This window comes from Pelodiscus sinensis, chromosome 4, assembly GCF_052426305.1.
Source record: "Pelodiscus sinensis isolate ZL-2025 chromosome 4, ASM5242630v1, whole genome shotgun sequence".
NCBI lineage: Eukaryota > Metazoa > Chordata > Testudines > Trionychidae > Pelodiscus > Pelodiscus sinensis.
The window spans coordinates 34,171,341-34,196,050 of NC_143055.1; the positions used below are offsets into that span (position 1 = coordinate 34,171,341).

The 24,710-nt window shown below is 38.1% G+C and overlaps 1 protein-coding gene across 2 annotated transcripts in view; it reads right to left on the reverse strand.

Annotated features, from left to right (window-relative positions):
* Positions 1 to 8,928: 8,928 nt before the first annotated feature.
* The window catches only part of DHX15 (DEAH-box helicase 15), a 76,988-nt gene continuing 61,206 nt past the window's right edge, over positions 8,929 to 24,710 (reverse strand). The window contains exons 11-14 of one of the 2 annotated variants that reach the window (XM_075930636.2): positions 21,941 to 22,063; positions 14,749 to 14,939; positions 10,997 to 11,166; positions 8,929 to 9,495 (exon numbers count right to left, since the gene is read on the reverse strand). In XM_075930636.2, the coding sequence (XP_075786751.1) occupies positions 9,378 to 9,495; positions 10,997 to 11,166; positions 14,749 to 14,939; positions 21,941 to 22,063 (602 nt within the window). In that variant the 3' untranslated portion in view covers positions 8,929 to 9,377. The remainder of the gene's footprint in view (positions 9,496 to 10,996; positions 11,167 to 14,748; positions 14,940 to 21,940; positions 22,064 to 24,710) is intronic. The other variant, XM_075930637.2, reaches the window with a different exon arrangement.

Here is a 24,710-nt window from a genome sequence, read left to right on the forward strand (position 1 = left end):
TTGGCTTATCCTGAGCATGTGGAAGTCCATGGCAAAGCTTCAATATAACATGACTTCAATATAACAGGATCAAGCCTCTCAAGTCCAAACTGCTGGATGCCACCCCAAGAATGCTCGAAAAGGTATAACAAAGAAGACTTATTTATTAGGAGAACTTCTGAAGCACAATCATCCTAATGTACTGAACAACCCATTCATATGATTATTTAAAATTTATACATACATAGTCCTCCAAAAGCATACTGTAAGAGTTAAATTCTTCTGCAATCACTATCAGTCACTGATAGAAAAAAGGGCTTGCAATGACAGTGGAATCAGGAAGATTGTTCCTGGTTTTGCACTTTACTATTAGTACACTGAAACAGGCACTATACTATGCACAAGAACTTTTGATCAGTTTGTTTTACACAAGGGACTCTACAGAGAAGCATCAAAGCTAAAAAAAGTAACTGAAGAATGTTTCAGAGGGACATAGGCTCAGGACACTGCCACAGCTGAAATCTTGTTAAGTAGATTGGGACAGAATCTGAACCTCACAAGGACAAAATTTAAAAACTATTCAGGCGCACAACAGAAACTATTCTGTTTTATTTAGGTTTTTACACCTCTCTGTGATATCTTAACATTTATCATTTCCATTACACAACCAACAAACATGAAGCGAAATATAAAGGTCACAGGTTGGATCTGCAATGGACTGAAATGTGGCTAATGCAGAGTCAGGCTTGTTTTAGCACATATTAGTTTGATCAAATCTTCTAAACAGACTCCATGCTTCCAAAATCACATTTCTTCAAATTGGAAAAAAAAATCACATCTGCTACTATATACAGTTTAAAGACAGTATTTGACTGTGCTACATCTTAAGAGTAGACATTTTAAGAAATAGACTATTATGCTTTATGTAGCAGATCCAACACTAAGGTTTACAGCAAAGATGGGAAATTCAGACCCATGATCTAGCATCCAAAATGAAATAGTGTCTCAGTGGGTAGCCATGTTAGTCTAACTTCAAAAACAAGAGTAGTCCTGTGGCACCTTAGCCATGGTCTACATTAGGGAGTTATTTAGAAATAACAAGCGGAGTGCCCACACTACCAAGCCCATTATTTCGAAATAATGGGCAGGTTCTTTCAAAATAACTCTTGCTTCCCCTAAGGAATAACACCTATTTCAAAACAGCAGTAGTGTGGACACTCCACTGCTATTTCAAAGGAACTACTCAAAGTCAGTCAAAGTAATTACTCCCCAGTGCTTCCTGGGGCTCTTAAGTTGAGGTAGCATGTTCACATTAAGGGAGCCTGCCTCAGACAAATCTTGAGGCTTCCCTGTTGTGTGGACACACTACTTCAAACGCTTATTCTGAAATAACTTATTTTGAAATAATTTCCTAGTGTAGACATGCCCTTAAAGACATACAAAAGTATACTGTATCACGAGCTTTTGTGGGCAAAACTTAATCAATTTTCCACTTGCCCACAAAAGCTTATATATTCAACTACTATACACTATACTACTTGTTGTAAAATGAAAAAGTATTTGAATATTCAATTTTTACTGCCTTTATGGATTTTTCTGTCCCACTTGTTTGACTATGGGGCAAAGCTATTTACTGTCAATAAATTTCCTGAAAAGCAAACCAGTCTCAGCTTTCAACATAAAGGGTGTTCTTCATTTTAAACATTAAAGCCCAGAATGCAAAATTCATGATAATCTTTGATCTTTAGTTTCTGTTCTTAATCCAAGGACTTTTTAAAGGCTATTCAAAGTAGCACTAATTTAAGATAACATCCATATTATTGCACATCCAAAAACTCATTAAAACAATGTTTTTGATGTTCTCTTTGACAGATACTATCATCCACATTTTTTGTAACTTTCCCTGCTTTTAACCTTCTGCCCCTGTACAAACTATAGGCCTTTTAGGAAAGGTTCAAAGTAAATTAAACTTTTTAAAAACTACAGTGCACCCTTCCATAATAAGCAGCTTATAAATTACCTGTTATTCAACATGTAAGATGAAATAACCTCATAATTCTAAGGTCTAAAGAGTCAAGTCTCTACACTTCAGTTTGCAGTGCTCTTAAGTAGCAATGAATTTTGATGGAGGGAAAAAACAGAAGTGGTTCTATCTACTATATTGTTGAAGTTTTGAATTGAAAAAGCATTCAGATCTATCTGCAACCCTCTGCTGCATGACCCGGTAAGTACTTGATAGTTTAAACGTTTACAGTTTATGCTGTTGGAGGCAATGAGCCTAGGAGCATTAATGTGATAAGCCGACAAAATAGAAACTAGTCAAATGGAAGGCAATGGCATGCTTTACGTAAAAGAATAAAATCCAACCAAAAAAAATAAGCAAGCATGCAAGCACAAGAAATATTTATTATCAGCATTAATTTGTAAGGGTTTTTTCCCCTATACAATTATAGTTGCTTTACAGAATCACTTGAAACCCTATGTATACATGTGAATACAGGCAGTCCCCAAATTACGCGGATCCGACTTATGTCGGATCCGCAGTTACGAACGGGGCCGTCTCCCTGGGCTCCAGCAGACCAGGGAGAGGAAGCAAAGCGGCGGAGCATGCGGGCAGCGGACAGCCCAGACGCATCTGGGCTGTCCGCTGCCCGGGTGTTCCGCGGCTTTGCTCCCCGTCCCCCTGGTCTGCAGACCAGGGAGAGGGGGAGCAAAGCCGCGGAGCCCAAGGGCAACAGGACAGCCACGGCGCGTCTGGGCTGTCCCGCTGCCCCCGTGCTCCGCGGCTTTGCTCCGGACGCCTGTGGTACAGCAGCTGGGGCGCTGCCGGTTGGTCCCGTAGCGCCGCTCTGGGCGCTACTGGACCAACCCGGCAGCACCCCAGCTGCTCTGCCCCAGGAGTCCTGATTCAGCCACTGCTGGTCAGTTTCAGCAGCGGCTGAATCAGGACGCCTGGGGCAGAGCAGCTGGGGTGCTCTGCCCCAGGCGTCCCCAAGTCAGCCGCTGCTGAAACTGACCAGCGGTTGACTACAGGAAGCCCCTACCCCGGGCTTCCTGGAATCAGCTGCTGATCAGTTTCAGCAGCAGCTGACTTGGGGATGCCTGGGGTTCTCAAGTTGAATCTGTATGTAAGTCAGAACTGACGGTCAGTTTCAGCAGCGGCTGAATCTGGACGCCAGTTCCAACTTACATACAGATTCAACTTAAGAACAAACCTACAGTCCCTATCTTGTACGTAACCCGGGGACTGCCTGTATTGTAGTGCCCCTCCAACATTCAACATACTTAAAGACTCTATTGTATCTTAATCAAGACTACAAAATGAAATCACCTCAAAATTGTCAAAACAAAACTATTTACAGACCACTGCGGTTGTACTGACATTCACTGGCTGTCAACATTTTTCTTTTAACCTATTGATATTGGGAGGTCAGGATGCCGTTAATAGTAACGACTTATCTCAAATGCAAAACAGGTTGAACGTCTCTGATCTAGCACCCTCAGGACCTGACCAGTTCTGAATGAGAGAATTTTCCAGCCTATGGGAGGCCAATATTGTCTAGTAGCATTACCAACACTTCCGCTGCTTACTGGACTCTTAGTAGACATTTAGGGGTAAATTAGCACTAAATAACAGCACAGAATACTGAGAGCTAGGACTGGTGGCTGTAAACAAACTTTATGGGACTGTGGGAAATTCAATCACACCCATGAAAAGTGGGCATCCAGCTAACCAAAATCACTCTGGACAATGGATGTTTCCAGACCAGAGAGTTCTGGACTAGAGAGGTTCAACCTGTACTGCATAATCATAACATTTAGTCTTTTGCAAGTATTTTAAAAAGGAAGAGAGGGAAGGGGAAAAAACCCTCTTATTTACTGTTTTGAAGCCACCACATTCAATCTAAAAAATATTTTTTAATCACATGGGACATTTTTAAATGTGATTGGAAAAATGCAAGAAAGAAAACTGAAATGGCAGAGCAGTAGTAGAGACAGGAACAATGTATCTAATTTCTATACTCATGACATACTGTATTCCTTGTAGTAAAGTAGATTTAAAAGGACTATAAAACTGTGGTATAGGATTAGGACCAAAGGTATTGTCTTTCACGCTCAAACCATAGGATAAAACCTAAATTATTTACTCATCACACATACAAGATTTTTAAACAGCTAACTGCATTTATGTGGGTTCTCATTATCTAGTTACATGTCGGCTTTTCTAGTTTAATAAGTAAAAAAGAATTTGTAGCAATCTTTCATAAGTTAGACATGAATCTGTATCCAACAGAAAGGAAATATTACTTTGAGTAGTAACTGCCTTCTAAGTTTTTCCTGTGACTGTTTAAAAATTCCTTTTTGAAGTATTACACTCCAATAGAACCCAAATTCAGTTTAGACTATTCAGTTACATAGTTTATTGTTTATACTACAAGATAAAAATATTCAGCAGAGAATGCTCAAAATTAATTCCAAGTTTAAAACTTATGCTGTGTCATCTGAAGAGTAGGGAATAGCTCACAGAAGTTATTATAATTAGATGTGAAGATGCGAAAATAAATAGACCACACTTAACAGCAAACAACTGCCCCATGCCAAAAGATTTTTAACAATGAAAATTATTCACCATCATGCTACCAGAAATGTGCCACAACAGGTACATAATTTCTGCACATCACTGTTCTTTATATGTGCAGACAAATTTAGTAAGTAAAAACTCAAACTTCTACAGTCAAGTTCACAAGCGCAAACTGGCTTGAATTTATTCTATTACACTGAAACAACAAATGCTATAAAAGTACAGAGAAATAGGGAAAAGTAAGCAGGACCAGTCACTTCTGTACAACAAATCACCAACAACATTAGCAGGTATCTCTCTAAATGCAGTTGTCATCCACACAAACTTAAACACACTTATTACAGATCAACATTAGCCCTAACTGCTTTGAGGAATTAAGTAGAAGCCCTATTAAAAAGTGGGGGACTCTCCCTCATTGAAAAATCACATTCCTCTGATTTACTCTCTAGTACTACTATTTCCTTACTTAACCCAAACTAGAAAACAAAAATCTCATAATCCAATTTGAACTTAGTTCTACATCCCTCTGGTATCTTCATATACAGCAAATGACCCTCCCTCCCACAATCAACCACTCTACAAGTAAATAGAACACTTATTTTCCATCAACCGTTCCAAAGGAACTCATTAAGTCTCACATTAAGAACTCAACTGCAGTAATTTTTCAAAAGTTAAACTGACTACAGAAGAGTTGTATCAGGATTTATTCTGTGGCATTGTCTACACTTCTAAGTTTAAAGCACAGCTATGGCAGCGCTGCTACCACAGCACTTTAACAAGGCAACGTGGTCACAGAACTAGTGCTGGTAGAGAGCTCTCCCAGAAGTCCAGATAAACCATCTAATGCAGGAAGTAGCTAAACACACTAGGAGCCTGTTTACATTGGTACTTTACAATGCTGTAACTTGCTGCACTTAGAGTGTTTTTTCACATCTCTGAGCGAAGAAGTTACAGCATAGTAAAATGGCAGTATAGGCAAGCCTTGAGTGTCCTAAAACACACTAACTGCTGTTTGATACATATGCACCAATTTACAAGAAATTATAAAGGTTGAGAATACAGTAGAAGGAAAACAGGAAAGCAAACAGCTGAGTCTGACCAGATGCAAACTAATGTCAGTAGCCATACTTTATTCAAATCTTTTGTTCTACATACCAGAAGAAATCTGCAGAGCATTTCACTTCTCATAAGAACTGAAGGCTGAAAAAGGAGATCTGTTTGGCCTCCTAAGAGGGGTAGTGGAGTTATTTAACGTGAATAGATCATTACATAGTATAGAAAGACTTTGAATTATTTTACTGTTGTGCATAAAGTATTTTGTCCAATTTTAAGAAGTTACTCATTTCCATTGTTTGGCCATATATTAATACCGGATTTCATATTTTGTTTCAATTGACTGCCTTCTCTTTTATAAATAGCTAAAAACAAAGTTACAGTGATGAACAGGGTGATACTATTTTTATAACATTCCTTAAGTGTCAGACAATGAACCTTGCATGCTCATAATTAAAATACAAGCACTACCAAACATTATTCCATAATTCTATCACTGAGATACTGTGTGACCTGAAGTCTCATCCTCATTACCCTCAAGTTTTTCTAGCAACAAAATCACAATGATGTTTATGTGAAGTATTTTCAAATCTATGTACAAAATATGCATTTATCCTGTGTCCTTAAGATAAAGCACCTCATTTAAAGAGATTGTTTTGTTAAGTGACATGTCAAACTGAATATTGTATTTTACTAACCATTACATCCAGTAAGCATGCCTCTTTCACTCCTTTCCAATTCTCTCAGAGCTGAGAACTAGTTTACTTCCTGTATCGGTATGAGTGATAGTAGCATGTTTGTTAACTTGCCCTTTTATTGTAGGGCTCTTACACAACAAACATACTTCTGCAGTGTAAATAATTATATATTAATTATGCAATAATTCAAGAAGCCACTATACACAATTCAAAAAGTTTCATGACAGACTGTTGAAATAAAGAGTATAGGCCAAATAAGTAGCCTCGGTGCTACTTTTATTTATGGCTAAGATAAATACTGCATAATTGTAGAAGTAATAGCTAGTGCGCTATTAAACTGTACTAAAATGTTATATTAGCATAGTTTGCATCTGTCGCATGTGAGTTTTTTTAATATATAGAATAAATTAGCTCAACATACAATTCAGTATTATTGAATGTTTCTGTTGGTAATATACACATAAATGTGTAATATCTTTGACAAAAGTTGACTTTGAATTTAAAAGTTACATCTGAGTATTAAAATGCTATCAAAAAGTTCAAATCTAACCTTAAAAAAAGATATGTAAGTGGCATTTGTAAGCACTGACTTCCATATAAAGGCTGCTAAACTTCCAACTTAGAAACTGGTCTTAAAAAAAGTTTGACAACACCAGACTCTTTCTATCCTGTACTTCTTCACTTCTAGTACTGGAGACACTACTAGACAAATGAGAAAAGTCAGTGATTGCTGTGAAACCCAGCAGTCTTCCAAGTAAGTCAATGACACCAAGAAGCGAGGGTCTCGCAAGTGTCACTATTTAATTCAGGTGATTTGCACAGGTGTCACTGACTTAACTGGAAGACTACAGAGTGACAAAGATTCCACACTGACTATCAAGGCTCAAACTGAGTTTGTAGGGCTAGCCACAGTCTTTCATATCAAGAACTATTTGAAGTCATAATCAGTTGCTATCCAATTCTCAAACTGCCCCAGTCATAATGTTAAAGAAGCACCTAAGCTTCCCTAGCTTATGCCAGCTGACTATGGGACCATGTTCCATTTAGAGCTGGACTCCAGCCATTGTTACACTGACATACTCTGTAGCTAGAAGAACGATAGAGAATGTAACTCTAGTATCTTTTTCTTTGCAAACCAAGCACTGAACAAGTGTGATGTGGAAGTTAGCAAGACAAAATGGAATCCCACAGTAGATTTTTTCAAGTTATTTTAGAGCAGAATTTACTTGATAGAAGGTGAATGTTAGCGAATGTGTGGAGAAAATAAAGACTGTTCATGTCTACATTGTAAGTACATGTTTAATCTTTCAATTTGCAATATTTATTTTGTTCTAAACCATTTCAATTTATCTTACATTTACTTTTTAAACAAACTGTCTGCCTTTGTCCCCCTTCCTCTCCACAATATGTATTTTGTAAACTCTAAACAAAAACTGGGACCAGGGCAGTGAAGTCCACTGAAGGGAATGGGAAGATTTTACAGAATGCCTGGTACTTAATCATGCTACTTGTGCTGAATCCACACACAAGAATTATCTTTTAGACTATGTTATAGCATCTTTATTAAGCTGCTAAGGGATATTTTCCCCACAATCTCACATCCTTCCTCTTTAAAGTCAGATTTTTTAAAAAAGGATTTAAGGTTTATAATTGGAAAAAGGGAGGGAAACCTGATCAACTTTACTCCATGTATTTTATAGACACAGGTTATAACTTAAACAAAGCATCCTAAATGTTAGTACTCAAGAACAATCTGAATAGTATCAGCAGCAAAGGACAATAACTTAGGTTTCCATTCTCATGGCCAGAAGGAAGGACTTAAAACTTCAGTCTTAGGGTACAGAAGTGAAAAGTACCTAGCATAATAAGACTACTATGTCTGGAGAGTTTGTCAGTAGAATAGTTCATTCATGCTATTGTATCCAACCTCGTAAGAATTATTGCATTTTGACAACATAGTCTCTTATCTGACCATCACCTAAAAGGGTAACTTCAAGCTGGCCATAAGGACTCTAAAGATGCAGTCTCATTATTACAATTCTGACCAATAAAGTGTGTATGAACATGTTCGGAGGAAGAGCTCTGTCAAAACTGCAACAAGATTATAAGGAATTTCCATCTGAAACAAATCACTAAACCATTTCAAGAATTAAGTCTGGGAATTCATGTTACAGATTATATTAATAATATAAGAACATAAGAATGGCTGTACTGGGTCAGACCAAAGGTCCATCTAGCTCAGTAGCCTATCTGCCGACAGTGGCCAGCACCAGGTGCCCCTCAGAGGATGGACTTAAGACAATGATCAAGCGATTTGTCTCCTGACATCCTTCTCCAGCCTCTGACAAACAGAGGCCAGGAACACCATTTCTATCCCCTGGCTAATAGCCTTTTATGGACCTAACCTCCATGAAATTATCTAGCTTCTCTTTAAACTCTGTTAAAAGAGATCTCACTTATCACTATCTGTACTAAGTGTGATACACAGAATGTCAACATTGAACACCGAAGATAAAAGGAATATAAAAAAAAGCAATTCACCCAAAGATTGGAGACTCAATGATTCTTCAATTTTTTTGATGAAAAAGAAAAATACTGAAGTACTGTGCCACAAAATTAGTATAAATAGACTTTATTGAAGTCAGTATCTCTGTACTGAAGCTGAAGATTGTGTCTACATAAGCACAAGTTGTAACATTTCACAACTTCTAAAAGGAATGTCAACAATTACAACGATCATGCATACCATGGTCGATAATCACATTTTAGAAGCATTTTCAACCATTTCTAAAGAAATGCTTATAACATTGTTATATATAGAACTACTTTCAATAAACTGCAAAACATTGATCAGCTTTTCCAGTATGAGCTACAGTGTCAACACAAAAGGGAGGCATAAATGTTTAATTTATGAAATCAGAATGGAATATTTACTGTAAAGAAAAAAATTTAAAAGCTTTCAAATAAAGGCCATTATTGAACCAAAGTGAAGAGCACAACTTGAACTCTGAGTTCATTCGTCTTTTAAAGCTGTCCTCTGAGTAACTTCAGTTCAAAGCATAAATTCAGTACTGTGAGTATTCCTTGGACTGAAGTTTGGCAATGATGCGGTCCAATTGTCTCTTTGCTTCACACTGTGGAAAATTGCTCATGTCATAATATTGAGGGGCAATTTTCACCAACCTGCCAAAAAAAGAAAAAGTTGTCACTAATATACAAGTTGGAACATTATAAAACCCATAGCCATTTTGCCTAATTAGCAGCTATGTAAAGTAATTAAACATTGTCCATCTCTTTAGTACTGTCTAGAAATGTGCAGATCCATCTTATGGCTCCAAGGGTCCAGCATTACAAAGGAAGTTTTGAATTTTCAAACAGAAAAATGTTATACAAAAAGTATCCAGAATTTAAATGCTTATTTATGCAGTACAACATTTAAATGTGTTCACACTAGCCTCGAGGAAGTAGCCACTTCAAAGATCAAAAGGATCTCTTAAGATACAGTAATTCTTATTAAGAAGAAATAAGATTCACTAAAAATTAGGTGACAGGGCAGATGAGGAAATATCTCTTATTGAATCAACTGCTATGGTGAAATACAAGTTCTCATTGACCCATGTGTTTCTTATAGGCTGAGCACTTGGGCTGCCATCCAGGATAGTTCCAAAAAGTATCTGGTTTTGAAGTAGTAAATAAAAATGTTGCAGTATGTCCATGTTTACAACTTCAGTATTATTCAGTTCACAATGCTCTTTTGGATTATTGGAATACTAGTGTTTGGCACGCAGGCAGGGTCCCCTTAAAATATATTCCACACATAAATGTAAAACGTTAAAGCACACCGAGGCATGTGAGGATGTGCACCACCAGCAGGAATACATACTCTGCTAATCAGCTGGGTACACTGGCAGCTGATTAGCAGAGCATGTGTTGCTACTGGTGGTGCACATCTGCACATGCCTTGGTGCTCCTTAACATTTTCCATTTGTGTGTGGAATATATTTTAAGGGGACTCTGCCTGCGAGCCAAACACTAGTATTCCAATAATCCAAAAGAGCATTGTGAACTGAATAATACTGAAGTTCTAAACATTATGATGTACGGCAACATTTTTATTTACTACTTTATAATTAGGTAATGCCAAAAAGTACTGTGTTTTACAACTTAGACTAGAACTATGCAGACATACATATAACACACTGAAAAACAAATGACAAAGTTGCAGTGCTGCCTGCGTAATCATATATCTACCACCAAAAAGTTAGCCCCTAGAAACTATAGTTCTTATATCAAGGGAAAAATCCTAGTGCAATAATGATAATTGGAGTTCTCCCATGGACTTGATTGAGACCAGGATTTCACCCCTGGTGTGTGATGTTAAATACTTCCTGCTCTGCCCTCCAAACAAATCCTAAGACTCCTTGCTAAGGAATATAAATATCTAAAACAGAAGCCAAAACCCCTTGTTCACACATATAACTTCCATTAATGTATGTATTAATGGCACTCAAGTCATCTGTAAGTCTACAAATCTATCTACTCTATCAAAATATTTTATTGGGAAAAAAAGCTTTAAAGTAAAAAGTTGTGGAAAACATACTAACTTTAGGGAATTCTGAGAAAACACTTTCAGATTTAAAAATGCATTCTTATAACAAGAGGAAATGTTGACTTTTTTGCTCACCATTCTGGCTTGATATCTGTACATGTGCGGATATAGTTTTTTGTTGTAAGAACAAATTCATTATAAAGCACCCATTCAGGTTTGTGATCAAGAACTGTGGAAGGATGTAACTGTACCACCTGGTTGTCCTTTACTGTTAGGTAGTGCCCTGTTCGCTCCAAATGTGCCACCTAAAATTTTAAAACAAAAACAAACAAAACAAAAACCCCTCAGAGCTTTTCATTACACAGCAGAAACTCTCTCCTAGTTCATGAACTCTGTTTGAAATTGTTTAAAACTACTCATCAGTTTACTGACTCTGCAATTCTCTAGCAGACTTCTTACGTTGGAAATAATAGTTTCTTTTTCTAAAATATGTTAAGAATATTTTTTAAAGTCTCACATGGACTTTGCATAGCTGCCAACCAAGAGTATCTATTTATTGCCTGTCAAGACTTCCAGTATTTTTAGTAATTGCTAAAATATACTTAATATACATAAGCGGTTCAAGCAAAGTGATAAAAAAATAGCTAGTAGTTCTCTCAAGAAGAGGACCAACAGCACAGAAGCATACCAAATACAGTTCCTTGAAATGAAAACTTTTGAAACAAATACATATTAGCAGTGTCTTACATAGTCAACATCAGTACAATAAGGACATCTGACTTAAGTGCTTCAGTCATTTTACTTTCGCTCGGACTAATAAAGGAACACTAGCTTGGATCTTAAATTTTCAGTTAACACCAACTATAATATTACTTTGGTTTATAATAGGGGATCTATACTACTGCAATTTCTAACAACACTTTGGATCTGAAAAGTGCTTAAGCTCAAAAAAGAGCTAGAGATCCAATATCGCAGGAGGAGGAATGGTCTTGTATAGCATCAGATTTAGAGTTGAGAAATGTAGGTTAAGCAACACACTTTTACTGTGACCATGGTAAAGTCAATTAACCTCTTCATGTCCAAGTTTCCCCTGTCTAAAGAGATAATCACAGAGCTGTTCCAATACTTAATTTATTAGGATTTGGCAAAGTATTCAGAGATCTTTATATCAGTAGCTTTGTTTATAGACTTAATCTAAAGCTAATTTATCATCCCTCTAGTTAAGTTTTTATTGAAGATAATTTGTACTGTCAACAACTGTTTTGACACATACTAAAATTGTGATAAAAATAACAAAAGGAAATATAGCAGAGTTGAAGCAGTCCTGATTATGGAGTTACAGCTAGTTACATCAATTCTTCTTTTAAAAATCAGTGCAACTTGGGCCATGTTTCCAGAATCGTCAGGCAGTAAATTATTTCATTTATCTTCATTCTTTTTTTCTTGCCATCCACATTCTACAGTGTCATTTTTGCTCCCATAGTGATTACATATATTTATTGGCTTAAGTCACAAGTATTAAAGAAATAACTAATTACCTGTGCTTACTTATAGAAAATCAGGAGATTTTCTCAATGCCACATTAAGAGATTCTTATATGCTTTTTCAAGTGTTTGTGCTTACGTTTTGCACCTTCTATGATGGTCTCTACAATGTGTAGAATTTTATTTATAAAGGTATGTTTTAAAATGTTTAAAATATTCCTTTAAATAATTAGTAATTTTTTACCCACTCCTCATTTTCAACACAAACACAATTCACAGATTATACCACTATAATTCATGTCTGGATGTCTACCCAATAATGATTTATATTTTACTCTTGGATAATTCCCGCCATTTTAAAACAATATTTTAATCAATTTTGTTTCTTAAATTGGCAATGGAATACTGGTAAAATATTCCTGGGAGAACTGATTAACTGGTTTTGTTATATGTGGAAGAGCTAAGAGAAGAACAATTCATTTACATATTTTATTTTAGGAAATTGTCTGGTGGATATTTTCTTTTAACATGTATGCTTAATATCTGAATTGCTCTTGGCTCTATTTAAAATTACACAAAAATCTCAACATCTGGTTCCCCCAATATCATAGCTTCTTCCATTTTCTGGTTATTTATCTTATAACCAGAAACAGCAATGCTCCTTCATTATTTTGAGTAGTTCCGGGTTGATGAAAGGTTTTGAACTACAATATAAAATATACCAAAAAATGAGATGTTAGCTATTTATTATTATTTTATTAATATTGATTAATAGTGGTTCCACTGAAGTAACCGTGGAAGTAGAGTTGAAAAAGACATCTGGCACCTACCACTTTTAAAAAGACGTTTTTGAGTTACAGCCATAACTATAATTTGAGCATTAAGAAAGTCATTGTCGGAAATCATTATATATAAAAATAAATAATAATGAGATCAGGGCACCAATCTATTAAGCACTATAAAGGCATATTCATTTACCAGGACAAAAACCTTTACAGCAGCAGCAAGGTTTCCCCTGCCTCTCTCAGCCCTTCTTTTTGTATCAGTATTCAAAAGCCTACTATCTGCAATAAAACCTATCTGGTCAATATTTATCAGATACTCCACTGATGGTAGTAATCTTAAATTATTTTTGATAAATATTTAGATTTCAATAGAAGACTCATTTTACTTTGTCTTTGACTCCTCACACATCTGAGATGCAGGTTTCCTCTAAGTTTTGGGACAGTGCAGTTATATCTGCAGTTACTTCCTCTCCTTGCACCTTGGCCCAGTCTAAAATTACTGCCCACCCCCATAGCAGACCATTATCCAAATGGAAGCTTATTGCCACTGAAAACTGAATTTTTAATTGAAATTTGCTAAAGTAAGCAGCTACCTGATCCTTCTCCCTTTCATACTGGAAGTCTAATATGGCAGTCGTAATTAAGGATGTTAAATTGCAATTATCTGACTAACTGTGTAGTTGATACAATTTGTGTCAACTACATGACTAGTCAATAAGGGTGCCCTTTGCAGAGCTGTAGCAGGAGCCAGCTGGACCGGTGCTGAGCAGTCCCAGATTGCACCAACTCTGGACCGCTGTGGCTCTGCATTTAAAATGCAGAGGCACAACACCCTGCACCAATGCGAGCCAGTACTCCTTTGTCCTGGCTCATGCCAGGTTCAGTAGCCCAGTCCTGGCTGCTGCAAACAGAGGCTGCTCCGTCTGCAGCCGCTGTTCGTAGTGGCCAGAGCTGGCCATGGACAAAGGCTGGTACCAGAGCAGCCACTGACCAAGAGGGGGCCCGCTGGGCCCCCCTCCACCAACAGAGGCTGCTGCTGGAGCAGCCTCTCCTATTCTCCCCACCCTGCTGCCTCTCATGCTTAGCAGTCAAGAGCTTCATTTGATTACTCACTTACAGCCTTAGTTGTAATGCAGTTTCCTTTTCATGCTTTAAATATCAAATAATTATAGAAATATATTTTCTGAAGTTCTGCCATATTACTCATGTCTAGAAGACTGCTTTGCATTTTAAAATAATTTTATTTGAAAAACACAATTTTATTAAGATTGGTTTTTGGTTTGTTTCTTTTACAGTATTTACCAGGGATTAACTGTCAATTATTCAGCAAGGTATCTAGTAAAGACTACAGAAATAACATTTTAAGAAAATTAGATTAGTTCAACTGCAATTTCTCTTCCAAGTATGTGGCTTTCTTGAGATGACTGTCATTTGTAAGACTGATGACACACTCCTACTCAATAAGTCTCCTACTAAATAGGCATGAATAAGTTATGGTTAAATATTTTTATAAGTAATATTTATAGAACTTCCATAACTGGTGATAATTAAGGTAAGTTAAAATTTGCACTGCAAAAATTAAAGAGTCCATACATTTCATTTAGAGATACACACATACCTGCATAAAATAGCCAGTAACCAAAGCCTTTCTTATATTGATATAATAGTCTCTGCTTGTAAAGTCTGTGCTTCTACGAGGTAAATTAAATCTATCCATGATTCGTGACAGCTGTTGTCGTACATTGTCTGCAGACATCAGGGACCTGTAGTTAATGAAGTTGTCATAACACCACTGAACCGACTCATGATCTGCAACATTAAAAAAAAACATCATCCAAAACTGAACATTTTACCCAATTAAAACAAACAAATAAAACAATGACCACCTGAATAGTCTATCAGATGAAACAAACAAAACCCACACAGTCCTTAGGCTCTTCTATGGATTTTATACGTTCAGATAACTTAACTAAATTATCTTCTACTCAGGAAATGTGTGGAGAACACCAAAGAACACACTTAACATTTTTGGGTGTGTGGGGTACAGGTTAAATCTCTATGGTTTGCACGCTCAAGACCTGACTAGTCATGGATGAGGGATTTTGCCGAAACAGGGGAGATCATTTCTGACCCCCTTGCTGCTGCCCCACTGGTCTTCCCTGCTTCCCCCCAAGCCCAGCTGAGACACACACGGGGCTCCCGGCCAGACCAGCTGCACTGCGCCGGGCTCCTTTCCCTCAGCAGCATGCTGGGCTCCCTCCCACTTCCCACATGCTTCTGCATGCAGCATTCCATGACTCTCTGATCTTGCAATGTTCAGTAGGAGCACAGATGTTGCCGGACCAGAGATTCTTGGTTTAAAGAGGTGTAACACATGTAATACATTTGAACACTACTGTTTTGCTGAAATGCTGTGCCAATGAATCTTCCCTCCTAAGACAGGCAATATGCCAGGCAAATGCAAATGTTCACACTGCTAGGAAAAATGAACAGGCTGCAAGTAGCATGTGGAAATCTTTTAGTGTATGGGTAATGACTGCATGAGAAAGCCTGGTATAACTATAATGCATTGATAGATCAACTAAATAAAACAAATCCAAATATTAAAAACTCCTTCAATAGTAAGCTCTTTTAAAAAGCTTTTGTATCTTTACACAGCAATAGAACCACACTTTGGCTACCTTAGAGGAGTGGTAGGTTAAGTGTTTTCTGTCTTTTGAACAGAAAATGAAAGCAGACAAATGACAGGTCACAGCCTATCACAGGAACATCTCCAGAATTAAATATTGTTAGTGCTCTAGATTATCCAGTCTAGTTGCCTATTATAAGAATGCTTACACATCCATCCTTTCCCAACAGTAAAAGGAGTATGCTATCGAAGCACTTTATATAAGCTCATTTCAGTGAGTTTAAAGGCGGCGGATAACATTAAAGCAGCATCAGTTTCCTTCAGTAACAAAAAAAAATCAGAAACATGTAGACAATATCAAAACAAATGTGTTTCATTCTTATGTAGCTCAGAAGTGCCAGATGGTCTTCAAATTATGCCCTGGAAGACACTTTTGTGGCTTGACTAATCCGACAAAAACACCATTACTTCATCACAGAATCATAGATAGGCAGAGAGAAAAGAAGTTCAAAAGGTCATCCAGACCAGGCCCCTGCCAGAAGCAGGACCAAGTATATCTAAGACCAACCTTGACAGAGGTTTGTCTAATCCACTAGTCACCAACCCATTGATTGCAACTGACTAGTTGATCCTGGAGACTCTCAATCCCTATCTGTAGCAGTAAAGCAGGCTTGCTGGAAGCCCCGTCTCACACTTGCTCCCAGGACCCTGCTACTATGCAAAGCAGAGAAGGCTCTGCTCTGCAAAGCAGAGGAGGCTCTGCTGTCAGGGTGTCTCGCTGTCTCTGTCCCCCATCTCCACACACCTGGGAAAACACAGGAGGGCCTAGCTGGCTCAGGAGCATTCAGAGAAATCTACTCTGAACAGTGAGCTGTGTGACTACCTCTCAAAGAAATAGTGCACAATTTTGTAAATTTCCTCAGTACCCTGCTTAATCTCTCTCTCTCTCTCGCTCGCACAAATTCTTAGGGTGCATCTAGACTACATTACTCTTTCGAAAGAGGAATACAAATGAGGGAAATCGAAAATGCAAATGAAGCAGATTTACTAATCTCACGCTTCATTTGCATCATCGCATCTGATCGCTTTTTCAAAAGATTTTTTCAAAAAACCCAGTATACACAGTTTTCAAAATAAAAACACCCCCTTTTCTGAAAGAACCCTGTAAACCTCACTTTTTCAGAGATACAGGTTCTTTTGAAAAAGGGGTGAGATTTTTTTTTTCCCCAAAAGAACTGCATCTAGACTGCTTTTTTTTTTTTTTTTTTTAACTTTTTTGAAAAAATGATCGGACTTGATTATGTAAATGAAACGTGAGATTTGTAAAGCTGTGTTTCATTTGCATTCCTCTTTTGAAAGAGGAATGTAGTTTAGACGCACCCCTAGGGTCTGTCACACACACACACACACACACACACACACACACACACACACACACACACACACACACACACACACACACACACACACACACACACCTCCAACATATACTTGTATTGTTGTTACTACTTGGTACTTACTGCAATGTACACACACGCTATAATTTTATTATTTCACAGTGTGTTACTTTAGTGTTTTGACTGGTCTATTCACTTAATATTTTTTATTTCTCTTGCACTGAAATGTAATTACTTGAGCAGTGAGTTCTAAAATGCCTAATCTGTCCTGGCTGGGGTAATTATCCCTCTGGTAATTTTAAAATATATAATACATATAGGCTTTTTGTTTTTACTGGTAGTGCACATTGGTCAACTAAGGCAATGCCTGCAAAGGGGGGAGGGGTGGGAATATGCAGAGCCATATGCACTCTGCTCTTAACTACCATGACCATGTTGGCCCCTTCCAGGGCAGGCAGAAAGCCTCTCTTAGGCCTGCTACACCACCTAGGAGTCCCACATGCTAAGTGCTGCCCAGTGGAAGGCTGCACCACAACCCTCTCCCAGAGCCAGCATCCCATATCTTTACTCCCTCCTAAATCCAATCTTTGCCCCAACACAAACCCTCCTCAGAGCCAGCATCCCACATCGCCACCCCATCCAAAACCTAATCTAGTACTTCCGAACACTCTTCTCAGCTCAGAGCCCTCTCCCCTCCCCAACCCCATCTCAGCCTACTGTTAGTGGGTGAGGATGGAGGGGAGCAAGCAACAGGTAATGAGCAGGGCGGGTCTTGGAGAAGGGGGAGGGTCTCAGGGCAGGGTAGATCCAGGGTTGCCCTAAAATTAAACAGAAGTCATTTGGGGCACAAAAAGGTTGGAGGCTATTAATCTAATCTATTCTCAAAAGTCTCCAACAACTGGAATTACACTACGTCCCTTGGAAGCCTATTCTAGTACCCAAAACTGCCCTTCAAGTTAGAAAGTTTTTTCTAATACCTAACCAGCATCTCATTTACTGCAGATTACTACTTATCTATTTTCAGTGGACAGAGCTGCCCTTTTTATAATAGCCCTTAAATCTTCAAATATGTTATCAGGTTCCCACCTATCTTCTTTTCTCAAGACTAAATATGTCCTTTTTTAAAAAAACCTTTCCTTGGAAATCATATTCTCTGAACTTATTTTTGTTTCCCTCATTTGTACTCTCTCCAATTTGAACATGTTTTTGGTGCGTGGTGTCCACAAAAGTGGAGGCCTCACCAATGCCAAGTAGGGCAGAATTTCCTCGTCTGGATTTATTTTTGATAATATATATCAAAAACGTGTGTGTGTGTGTGGGGGGGGGGGGGGGGGGGGGGAGGGGGAGAGAGAGAGAGAGAGAGAGAGAGAGAGAGAGAGAGAGAGAGAGAGAGAGAGAGAGAGTGTGTGTGTGTGTGTGTGTGTGTGTGTGTGTGTGTGTGTGTGTGTGTGTGTGTATGAGTGCGTGAAATTAGATTACAGGAACACTTCATTCTTTAAGACATTAGCCTGAACATTTAGAGAAGTGATCCTTCACTTAACAAAAAGGTGAAATGTGTGAAGTTGTGCAAAATTTAAGGTACTTGCTTTGTGAGTAAGTCTTCCATATTTTCAGGCTAGGAAAAAAAGATACATTTCTTACTGAGGCAGCTGTCAAGTTATTTTGTCAAAGTGAAGATGTTCTAACTATTATATATACTTTTCTCTCATAATACACCAGGGATGGCCAACCTGTGGCTCCAGAGCCACATGCGGCTCTTCAGAAGTTAATATGCAGCTCCTTACATAGGTACCAAATCCAGGGATGGAGCTACAGGCACCAACTTTTCACTGGGCTGGAGGGTGCCCACTGTTCAACCCCCAGCTCTGCCATAGGCCCTTTCCCCCTAGATCCTGCCACTGCCTACTCTCGCCATTGAGCCTGTCACACCCATGATTCTCTCCTCCAATGTCTCCAACAGAGAGCAGATCATAGTGGGCAGGAGGAAGAGGAGGTGGAGCTGCCAATAGGCGGGATGTACTGAGTGTGGTGGTAGGGAGATGATCAGGGCTGGTGACATAACTGTTGCTCTGTGGCAACGTGCACTGATAAATTCTGGCTCCTTCTCAGGTTTAGGTTGGCCACCTCTGTAATACACTTTACAAACAAAGGACTAATATTGAGGCTTTTTGGTAGAATGAACAATACAAACCAGCCCTAAAGTAATTTAAAATTTCACTGGAGGAAAAAATCTCAACTGCATGCCATTTAAACCTTATCCACTCAATGAACTTAAGAATTTTATGGTGTCCTCTAACATCCACCTGAAGTCCCCATTCTCCCACTTCAAAACAACATACCATATGAACACAGTGAAATTAAGCAATAATTGGTTCCCCAGATATTTCCGATTTAAGAGAGTAGCATTTTACTCAAACTGGATACATCTCCACAGCATCTTGCTGCAAAATGTACTGTCAAGCCAGTTTTCCTTTGATCATTACTGATCGTATGATTCAGCAGGGTACTTGTAAGGGCAGTGTTTTGGGAGGAAAAATTGTATTCATAAAAGCATATTGCTCTTTTGGTGGCAAAAACAGGTATACTAACAATAACAGTTATTTGCCACAACCGCCATATCGCAAACAATACAGATCTAGGACCCAACATAAAACCACCAGTAAATATTATGCTGATTGTGAGGACTGAAAGTTGCTATCATTTTTGACATAGTATTCCAAATCTAATTTTCATAACCAGCACTGTTTTCACCTGCAAATCAAGCACTTCCTTCACTTGCAGACTTCCATAAAAGTTTGAATTAAGGGCCCATAAAATGTACATGAAGCATCTTGAAGCCTCAAGAGCAGATAGCATAAAGATGGCAGCAGTAGAAGCTTCTCCAAAACTAATAGTAAATTCTCACAGAAGTCTCTTAACTACTGTTCAAAGTTAAGATATGAAGACATCTGTAGGCTCTTTATCAAAAAGACGGACAATCTCTCACTATAGAGTGCTACATGTGGTTATAGTAAAAAAAAGCTACTAGATAATAATGGCATTTTTACTCTACATACAAGTTTAACTTAGGAATAAAAACTGTAGGTTTCTAATTAGAATTGCAATAACATTATAGAAGAGTACACTAGATTCAATTTTGCATCATATACCAAAGCTGCCATCCAAGTCTTGAGTAGCAATTACTTTTTTTTTTTAACTGATTATGTAAAAACACAGCTGGAATTGCTAAACTCCAGCTTAGGCTTTCTTGGCAGTTAGTGTCATCTTTTGACTTATAAAAAGAGAGCAAATTGGACATGGAAATCAATGATGGAAAATACTGAAACTCAGGATGCCACTTTTATAGTAATTTTTCAAAAAGACAAATAGAGAAGTGAAGATAAGCTGTTCTGTCATTTTGATCTTGCTCAAACTGCCAAAATAAATGTGAACAAAAAGAGCAATGGTTTTGGAGGAAGAATACTATATGTGTGCACACACACACACACACAGACACACACACACAGACACACACACACACACACACACACACACACAGTATGTATAAGTGATAACCATGTAATAAATTTACCATTCCTTATGACGTGTCACGTATATATTTTTTTCATAAGATTAATATCCTTGAGACTTATTCCTACCCATGCAGCCTTTTTTTCCAAATCAGTCTGATCCCAGATATGGTCCTCTCTACCAAATCTGAAAGATCCTCTCCCAACTACCTATAGACCAGTGGTCTCCAACCTTTTTAAGCACAAGATCACTTTTTGAATTTAAGTCAGTCCAGGATCTGCCCCACCCCTTCTCCGAGGCCCTGTCCCACCTCTTTGTTGAGGCCCAGTCCTCCTTACTCTGAAGACAGGGTACAGGGGAGAGGGTCAGAGTGACATCAGAGCCCCCTGCTTCTGGCTTCCCCCCTCCCTGCACAACAGGCAGGAGGCTCCCAGGGGACAGCTCTGAGGCTCAGGGCAAGAGTAGCAGGGAGGTGGGGGGAAAGACAGTTGAAGTGCTGGCACAGGATAGCCTCCCAGACAAACCAGTCAGGATCACCTGTCAGCGGCTCTGAGATCTACCGGTAGATCCTGATCTACTGGTTGGTGACCACTACTATAGACACTAACCTCTTCCCAAGACAAGCAAAATACAGCTTTTCTACACCTAATATTTCATATTCCTGGGAAAGGCAGAGTCTTTGCTGTCTTAGGCTACCATCACTCACTTCAAGACCAGGGCCAGACCAATATACCCAAATTTAAAACAGTGATTTCTGAGAGTTACAGATGTGCTATTTCACATCTCTCAAAGGAGTTTTATTCTCCCGCTCTCACAGCTCAACGGATGGACTGTGATAACCACGGCATGTAGTTTTACAGGTGATGATACATCAGAATCAGTTTATAAAAACTCTAAAATAATCTTCAAATAGCTTCTTAGACTAGCAGCATTTGCCACCTGAAAAACAGTGCCTTAATTCAATTCAGAAAGGCACAGTAAGACAACTTAGGGAGCAGATCTAGCAGAAGCAGATGGGGAACTGGCAAAATACATGAGTTCAGGTCTTAAATTAGTCATCCAAATAAATGAGGTGATGTCCTAGTGCAAAGATAAAAGTAGATAGTACTGTTAAAAGATGCCAATCGTTTCCCACATGGTAACTTATTTTAAAATACTCTTATATAAAAAACAGGTACTTTGAAATAGGATCTTGTCATGTGCACCTGACACCAGGATTTGAGAATGGAACATTAAAAGTTATAGATTATATAAATGCTTAGGTTTACACTTACTTTGTTTGAAAGCATGGTAGACATTCAGCAAAGTCAAATGATCTCCATCTATGTGGGCAAACCTCATCTTGGCCTCATCTGCTGCTTTCTTGGCTTCCGTGGGGCGAACAAAACACTGTGGGACTAAACAAGGTTGGTATGGGCCCAACACAAACGCCCATATCGATGAGTCACGCATTCAGAGATAGAGGAACAAGGCCTAGCTAGGTCAGTTCACAGAGCATAGGGCAGGGCAGGATGGCCTCCAACTGCATCTTGGACTGTTTACTACCTTGATTTGGTACATCAACACCTAACCACATCTGTAAGACAAGAGGGTTTCAAAGCTACAAAGTACCTGATTATTTTGACTAGAACTATACGTAGGCATCAAAATCTCTATTCTGAAGGCCATCAAGATTGCCTAAATATACTAAAAGGCTCAACAGATCTTACTTCAAGACCCAGTGCTGACAGCTGTACCACATACCAGTATTGTAGTGACAATGAATGTCTAATTAAGAGAAAGTCTTTTTTAGAGAGGTTCTCTGTGGACAGAAGTGCAGAAGAGTTGTTGAAATACACTGTACTAGAACAGGAGGTGAAACTAATACTAGTCTGCTGTTAGGTAATTATATCCTTACGTGTATTCCGTCACCTCCAGTGGTACTGCGATCAGCACTGGTTCACAGAAACTCATGTGAACAAAAAAGCATCAAAAAGTCCAAGGTCATGATGGTAGCGGTAGTGGTGGAAGGTTAAACCGCCCTTTGGCACTATGTGAAATAAAATTCTCACTCTGAAGTTGATGAATTCTATCTATCCTCAGTTTCTGCCCATATACTTAATTTTATCCCTAAAGAATGCTTCGACTTCACTCAAAACCAGAAATTAAGTACAAAAAATGTTAAAGACAAATGGACAAAGTTAAGTGCACAAATATTTACTGCAGCATCATTTAATTCTATGGTCTTTCAACATTTTATAAGCACCTACCCCATTTTGATTGGAGTTATTCTACAAAGTCTTCACCTCATTTAAAAACACTTTTTTCTTTAGGTAGACAGCATGGTAAGGTTTTGCATGTGTTTAAAAAACAGGCTCAAAGGAGAGCCCTGAAGGCCGAAGTTCTTGGTTATTTCAGTCACTTGGGACTTACTGCACTTTCAACAAAAGCCCACAAACCTAATTAAAAACACTATTCTATGTATCATTTGTCTATAACACAGACAAGGACCTTTTGATTTTCATCTCTCACAACAGCTAGTAAATGTTACATTTAAAGACCAGCTATACTGCACAAGTTGAATACTGAATGAAATTCATTGTAACAATGTTACTGGAAGAACCCTACTCTTCAATTCACATAGTAGCAAATCTGAAAGACCAATGGATCAAATACAATGTAAATGAAGATATTTCTTCCACAATCCCACATCTATAAGATCCTGTTTTTATTAGCTCAAATTAGACTTTAATTTTTGTATTGCTTTTGTTTTCAAATATAATTCTTAATTATGCTCTCACTTCTTGACTCAAGTGTTTTGCCTAGATGTGACAGTGATCTCCATAAAATGGCAATTTTCACATAAAGAAGTGCTACAAAGTATTTAAAACAATAAATTAAGGAGCGAATATGGAATACTGTGGTTTTACTTAATTTAAATTAAGTCTTCAAACTTCTCAAAACAGTTTGTTATAAAAGGAATGTATTGTATGATGGATTAGCTACCTAATTTTCTGCTGTACTCATTAATGCTCTATCTCCTTTTTGGTATTTAGTTCTTCCATTTAATCCAAACAGCTAATCTCTGTATTGATTCTGGACAGCTATCAGTGCTTTCTTCAACATTTTGTGTCACCAACACAGCTGTTTGCCTTGAAGAACATTTATCGGATTTTTTATTTTAACAAACGGTAATTAAAATACATCCAAGACAGTGACCATCCAAAACATTGAGCTTTCTATATTATTATTCTAATAGATGGTGATCATTTTTTAAATTTAGGCGTGGATGGGAGAAAGCCCAACAGAAAAAGAGTGTTGTCTAGACAAACTGATAGTGCACAGTAAGCTGGGATGTGAATCTATAGTGCACTACATGCTAAACACTGAGTTCACTGCACTCTCCCCGCCCCCCAGATGTTTCCTAGGCTGCTCTCAGCTTTGAAACAGAAAAAGTTCAATATCCCCTAGGAAACCTCTATTGTATGGTAGCAGGGAACACAGACAGGTAAGTGTGTGACATGCTAGTGCCCTGTAGAGTGACTCACTAGATTGCCATGCACTGTTCATCTAGATAACCCCTAAAATACTCAGTAGAAAACAAAAGGCAAGATACTAAATTCCAAGTTTATTTGCCTCACACTTTCTCTTTAATATGACTTTTGGGGTGGTTAGGAAGGGGAAAGGATAAAGTGACAGAAAAGCCAGGCACCAACCTACCACCACCTCCGCAAAAAAAGGCTACAATTTTGTTTTAAATTATTAGATTCTGCCCTGCCCATCTGCTCTGAGTCTGAACAGTCAAAAACTCTGCAAACATTTTAGCTTGTTCTTACAAAACTTTCACATTATTATTATGCTGAAAGACTAAACTATAGCAAGATTTTACACTTAGCCAAAACATTTTTCTCATCATCTATATTAAGCTTGAATCATTTCAAGAAGGATCAGCAGTATAATTGTAAACAAGACTGTAAATGCTAAGAACCAATATTAATATCCTCATTACCACAATGGAATATAACTTGCCTTGTGAAGACTGAGCATAAAGTCAATCATTCTATA